Genomic DNA, 7,011 nt, shown 5'->3' with positions numbered 1-7,011 from the left:
TGAGAGATTAAGGGCTAAAATGGTCCTCTAAAATTCCCTCCCTGTATATTTAAGCGCCTGCAATCAGCTGAAATGTGTGGTTTTCCTGAGCATTTGTCTTGGATCCTTGAAATAGCTGCAGTCCTTGCTCAGATGTATCTACTGTTGTCAAGAGTGGGGGCTGAAGCGAGCACAAGATAAATGGCATAGAACTGGGAGAGTCGCTTACATCTGTCGCTATCTCCAGCTATCTCTCTGGTCAAAAGCCCTCTTCCTTTTTAGCCTGGCTCTAGCGAGCTGAGCACAAAGGAAATGAAGAGCAGCACAGGTACAATGTAATATTAAACCAAGCCTCCCAACGCTCACATGGAAAATGCAACACAGCATGCATAATTGCATTCATACATAACCCAATAATTTGGGCATTTAGAAGTAGCCGTGAAATTACCAGGATGAATATTGCAGGGAAACCACAAGCACAGCATCAGAGCAAGTGGCCCTTTAGTAAATGTACAGTAAATATACAGTAATATACAGTGAAAATATAGTCTTTGTTTATAGGATCCCTTACACAACAGCCTTGTATAACTGGGAATTCTCAATCTCAACAGAGATTTACAAGCGTTGAAAACAACTGAGTGGAACTGGACAGGATGGCCTGTACAGTCATTTGGTCAGTAAACATTTTCAGAGATAGGGAAGGGAGAGACAAATAGAGAGAGATGGAGGAGAGAGGCCAAGTAGGCAAACTGCTCTTTTCCTCTGTTTTTTTTCCAGTTCTTGAGTTACAGACAATTTTCACATCCCTGCTGAGTTTGAGATGGATGTGTCAGTGTGCGCTACTCTTCCATTTCTCTGGGCTTTGCCAAGTCATCCTGGCAGAGGCAGAGTCTTGCATCCTACCATCCCTCAGATCATCCTGGATGGTCAGCCTGGAATCCTCCTCTCTCTCTTTTTCTCTCCCCCCTCCCTCTCTCTCTCTATTTTTCTCTCCCCCCTCACTCTCTCTCTCTCTGGAGTGTGGGCGTACAGTTCAGCACTTTCTCTTTTTCTTTGTGACCTTCATGAGGCTCACATGACCTTCCCTTCAGCCAGAGCTGCTCCTTTGCTCACTTCCTTGAAAAGAGGGAAGAAGGGGTGGACAAAAAAGTCCTCTATCAATGAAGATCAGGTTTTAATCATCCCTGTTCTGTACGGTGTGTCTGTCCAATAGCTTCCTGGTCAAGGTCATAAAGTCAGTAACAGTATAGCAGCCATGTGAACAGTCATGGTCATGTCAGCTATGACTGGGAAGGGACAGTACATGGATGTTAGAATGCATTTCACATTACGGCTGCGTCTGGTCACTGTTATGGGACATGCAGTATTGATGTTTGTCATGGAAGCATCATCCCCATTGAAATGCATTACAGCACACCCACATGTTAACAGACACTGACAACATCAAAGGAAGAGCTCATAGGGGTTTTCTCATGGGATGGAACGACATAGGCTTGTGTGTGTGGCAAACATTGCCATTTTCACTGAACCAAGCCATTGTTAGACAGGGCAGCTATAGGATCCTTCTAACATTCCAGTTCAGCTTTCAGACAGAAAAGTATTGCACCTCACACGTTTCTGGTATACATGAATCCCACTTTTATTTTTCGACAGAAAAGGGTGTTTTTTTTCTGGTTCATTTTGGTTACATGGAAAACCATTCTGTGAAAAACCCTAGCACCTGAGCAGATACTTATTGCCCATTCTTAGTTTGTTAAAAAGGTCAATTTGTGCTATTTTGAGTTGAGATCAATTATGATTGTGGAGAAACGTTTTCTTCCAGTATATAAAAAAGACTAGCACTTTATTTATTTCCCAGTCACTGGCCAAATAGAAAGGGAGATAGAGAAAAATGTAATATATCCATTTAAATCACAACAAGTTAAAGCAACAAATAGGGCGGCATTTAGCATAATTCAAGCAGGGAATTAGCTTTCATGATGAATAATATTATATATTTATTTATTTCTATGTATACATATATATATGTCTATGTACAAGTATGGCACTTAATTACACGAAAGCAAGAAAACACTTTTCACAAATGAAAGCAGTGGGCGCTTTGGTGTATTATAAATTAAGGAAGTCACAGACGTTAGCGTTTGCAGCAAATCCACCAGATACTGTTTTGCAAGTCAGCTATATAGCAATGGAATGATTACATACGTTAAGGTCAGTGGTGCGAACACAGGCAACAAAAATATGAATGATGCTAATGTATTTCAACTAGGTCGATCCATAGTCAAAATGTATTTATATATTTAGGCATATGCCTATATAAATCTGGAGAATATTTCCCCTCGAACATATAGTCACCCGGTGTATTGTGTCGCTTAAATAGATTGGTGTCAACAATCGGTTGAATTTCTTTTTTTAAACACTGTCACGCATCGGGTTAGGTTTGGCTCCCGGGTGTTCACCTCTTAGTGCAATTTTAATTTACCCTACTCTCTTCAAGTACAGTAGATCAGCCCACAAAGAGTAAATGCGTGAACACGTCGACATTATCTCTATTTAGCGCTTTACATAGTATAAACGTTACTAAAAAGTTGCATCAGTGCAATGTAATAAATAAATTAACAAACGTGTAATCCACGCTTGCCATTGGAGTCCTTAAAAGATAAACAAATAAAACATCGGCCCACGCTTTTAAGTCATGAAACGGATGTGGCGTTGGGAGCTGTCATCATCCAGTGTTCATCTTGGTTCAATCTTTACACATCGCACATTGTCCCATCGGGAACTCTCTCCATGTGCTACACATAAGCAGAGTCACTGGATTGAGTGCGACCGAAATTAGGCACACTCATTCTAGGCAAGTCCTTATTTCTGATTTCATAAATGGACTTCCGCCTCGCCTGAACTCCTCGCACCGCCGTTTTGATTTTCTTCCACCCCAAATGATTGAGTTCTGCCAGATTCAGCAACACACAAAAGCCACTGACCGCGAACATGAAGACTAGAAACACGGTCTTCTCTGTTGGTCTGGAAACATAACACTCTACATCTTTTATGCAGGGGTAACGATCACACTCGTACACCGATGGGACATTGAATCCGTACAAGAAATATTGACCCACTAAAAACCCTATTTCCAGCGCGTTTCTGAAAACCACTTGAATTATGTAAAATCTCGAGATACCCTCTTGCCGACTCTTTTTAGACTTCCCAGTAGTTCTCATGGCGGAATTGGGGATATCTTTGACTTCCAAACAGTCGGGCTCGGCTTCCTTGGTGGAGTTCTCTGTGTTCTGAAGTACTCCATTCACAATGGTGTTTTTAATCTTTTTGCTGTCGTCTCGTTTCATTGAATCTTGATCCTTATCCAGGGTCAGAAAGACGGTGGAGTACCGTCGCTCCTTTTGTTTCGCCGACTGATGCACCGAGTATGTGATAAAACAAAGACTCGGGGTGCAAACCATTATGATCTGGAAAACCCAAAATCTAATGTGTGAAATTGGGAATGCCTTGTCGTAGCAAGCCTGGTTGCAGCCCGGTTGTAAGGTATTACAAACAAACATGGTTTGCTCGTCATCATAGACTGTCTCTCCAACTATTGCTACGATTAGAATCCGGAAGATCACCACCACAGTTAGTAGGATCCTAAAAACAAACAAACAAACAAACAATGTATGAGTATAGAGTCAGTAAATTATGTTAATTCTGTGAAAATGGCTGGAGATTGAGTACAGTGTCTCTAAACAGGCGCGTGTTTGAGAGCTGTCCAGTGCTGAAACGAACGCTCTTTGCTGGGATCACGCTCTGCTCGCTCTTAGCACGGGGTTTGGTTCGGATGCTATGTGTATTATGCTTTTATAATTTATGTCAGTGTGCCATTGTTATATATTTCTGTGTACTCTGAAGTATTCACTCATTGATATTCATCTGTATTGTGTTTTGAAATGTTTTGCAAGCGTTTGTTTGGTAAAGTGAGCGTAACAGGGAATAGCGCCCAGTCTCTGCTTCTCAGTTAGTGCATTGCACAGCCACCTATCTAGCCCCAACAACAGCCATTAAAACATGCATATCTAGTTATTGCAAATCCAGTTGACATTTTGCTCTTACCTTCCTATCATAGTAGAGTGCTGCTGGACAGCAGCCTCCAGGAGCCTCTCTAGTATGGTCCATTCCCCCATTATTGTTCATCCGGAGGAGGCGAGAGCCCACGGCACTCTGTACGAACTCCTGCCGAATATGTGGAAAATATTTCCCCGGGTTTTTGGTCGTTATCACTCTCCAGAGGTTCCGAGGTTATCTGGCAAATGCATTGATCACAAGCCCGTAGCTGTTCCGCCCTCCTCTCTCCAGCGCTGTGCAATATTGGTCTGTGCTTCTGCCCAAGCGCTGGTACGACGCTGCCACACTTCCTCGTTGTCTTGTGGAGCTGAAGGGCTGATTACTATAAGCCCTCCTATTTTCGATCTTCAGATCAGGTTGATGGGTCGCGCATTGTGTCTGGATGGAGGGTGGTTGGATTTAATGTCTTGCCAGCATTAATCCGCCTTTAAGTAGTCCCCTCCCTACGTCACGCGCAGACAGGTTGGTGGAACGCCGCCAAAATACCAGGATTTCTCATTTTCAATATTCGACGAATGGAACCCAGGGACAGCGCGCAAGATTAATCTGTGATAACATGATTGGTGATAACCTCAATGCACCTTGTGTGTTTCTAGTTTATAACACATCAAAATTACTGAGCCAGATCGAATTGTGTCCGGTTGCGCGCGCTCAGTGTGACAGGGGTAGAGTTGTGAATGCGCCGTGTCCTAAAACCGCAGGTCAAGACATGGTGCCCAGATATTCGGAGCCACTTTTTCGGAGCCACTTTTAAGGCAGATAGGCCTACCTGTTGCTTTTTTTTTTTTTTTTACTGTAATCGTGACAGTCTCAGTGCTCCTAGTAACCCAGTGGGCATAAAACGTGATAAAGACGTCTTTTACTGGTTGAAATCTGGTCGGGACTTCTTATAACCAGATCACAACCAGAAATCATTAAAATATGTCTTGTTTTGGTTGATATCTGTTTTTGGTTGAAATTGAACTACTGACCAGTTATCTAAATTCCACTCAATTAATAGACACCCATCTATATAAACATTTGCATAGTGTTTGTGGGTCATGCACCCATTGCATATAAGACACTAGAACCATTACAATTATACAACATTTGGGTAATGCTCTTTTTCAGCAGGGTTTGCATGATTCAGCTTTGCATACTTGGCAAACAACAGCTGGCAGCACTCACCCAAGTGGGTTATGGTCTGGTTGGCATACTGTACCCAGTCAACACTCTGGGCATGGGCCTATTCTGTTTGAGATTCTAGGGACTCAGCATGGACTTGGACTCGGGGGATTCATATTTTCCAGAGCCTTGCAGAATCATATTACTATGGGCTACGACTAATGGTACTCAGTCCGAGTCCTCTTCAGTTTATCCAACCAGATTAATTTTTTTCAGGATTAGGGCAAGGTTTTTATTCTGCAGGTGATGAAATACCAATTTAAAAAAACTAAGAATTGTGATATGTCACCTCCAATTCATAGAATTTGCTTGGTCATTAAAAGCTCAAATTGAAATAATGGTTATTTAATGAATGATATCTAGTGTGTGCTGTGTGTGTTGGCTTCTAATAATACTATTTTGTTGATGTTAATTGCACTGCTTATTGTGTTGCACATTTTCTTCTGTTCCACTGAATGCAATTTTAATCTTCTATAATGACTAACTACATTTCTTTTCAGAATTTAACAAATAAAACGTAAGTCTATTTTATTTCAATATCCTACTACAATCCACTAGGATTTACAACAATTGTTGCACCTGAATTTGACCCTTTTAATGTATTTATTTTATTTTACCCTGAGAAAATTACATTTATATTTTTTCCCTTAAAGCTTTTAAGTAATTAACATAATGCCTGCAGTCATTTTATTAACATTTCAGTAGCTAAATAAGGAGGTAGGCATAACAGTTCCAGCTAAAACTTGGATTGGAATCTGTGCCTCAAGCAGCAATAGATCTCTGCACGCAGGCACTAACTTGCATATGGCACATTGGGACAAAGAGCCCGCTAGGCTACACAACAACAGTGCTGGAGAACAACAAAAAAGATTTGACTGCTAAGTGGTAGTCCCTGTTCTCCTTCATTCATGTTTTATTTTTGTAAGTCAAGCAGTGGTTTGTTGGGGAGAAGAATGTCAAGGAAGGTTTTGGTAGCTAGCTAGCTGGCTAATGTTAATGTTAGCTCTCTGGCTAATCTTCCATTGTCATGGTAAGTTTACATTTTTACCTGTTGTAGCTAGCAAAAGCTTTGACATTTTGATATCATTTTAGTTAATGACAATACATGTGTGTATGTGTGTTCTCTCTGTCTCGCTCTGTGTGTGTGTGGGAGAGACATTATGAGCTAGCCTAACTCTTGAAACTTGTACCCCCCAATATGGATATTACATTTTTCTCCATTCATCAGGGATCCTTGTATTGTGTGTATTTGGGATTTGACCATATGATACATTTAGCCTATCCCTGCTCCCCCTCACCCATTCTAACTTTACAACTCTCAACTGCCTTTTTCAATTCATGATTCTCTTTTTTTGCAGGAATCTTCTAGCTTGGATGGCAGGATGGAGGAGGGAACAAAGGGAAGGAGTACATAAGTTATCCAGCTGGTTGACTAAGAAATGTAAATAGCCTATGTTTTGCTATTGATCTCTCTATCTCTCTCCGTATGTCTGCCTGACTGCCAGATTGCTGAGGGGCAACATAGTCAATGTACTTGCTAGGCTAAGTCTAACTTAGTGAAGACCTGGTCAATGGTCAATGAGGATTCGTCTCGGTCTTTAGAGTACTGGAAACATGTAAATGTCCTGATGCATGGCCTCTACAGCAGTGCTTGGCCACCCACTCAGTTACCAGTGACCTATTCTGCCACATCCCAGGGAAAGGAAAGCGCAGAACCATAACTCCTCAAATCCATAGTCAAGTTTTATGTGC

At 41.6% G+C, this 7,011-nt stretch overlaps 1 protein-coding gene across 1 annotated transcript; it reads right to left on the bottom strand.

Moving 5' to 3' along the window:
- Window positions 1-976: 976 nt before the first annotated feature.
- LOC139553410 (gap junction delta-2 protein-like) lies at window positions 977-4,651 on the bottom strand. The gene is made up of 2 exons (XM_071365703.1): window positions 4,084-4,651; window positions 977-3,621 (listed from the first exon to the last, which is right to left on the bottom strand). Exons 1-2 carry the CDS (start codon window positions 4,152-4,154, stop codon window positions 2,775-2,777), a joined length of 918 nt encoding a protein of 305 aa, XP_071221804.1. The 5' UTR covers window positions 4,155-4,651; the 3' UTR covers window positions 977-2,774.
- Window positions 4,652-7,011: the final 2,360 nt, after the last annotated feature.

The sequence above is a fragment of the Salvelinus alpinus genome, chromosome 25 (genome assembly GCF_045679555.1).
Source record: "Salvelinus alpinus chromosome 25, SLU_Salpinus.1, whole genome shotgun sequence".
Lineage (NCBI taxonomy): Eukaryota > Metazoa > Chordata > Actinopteri > Salmoniformes > Salmonidae > Salvelinus > Salvelinus alpinus.
Note: the sequence above shows the minus strand (reverse complement) of the source record. Positions and strands in the feature narration are given on the sequence as shown.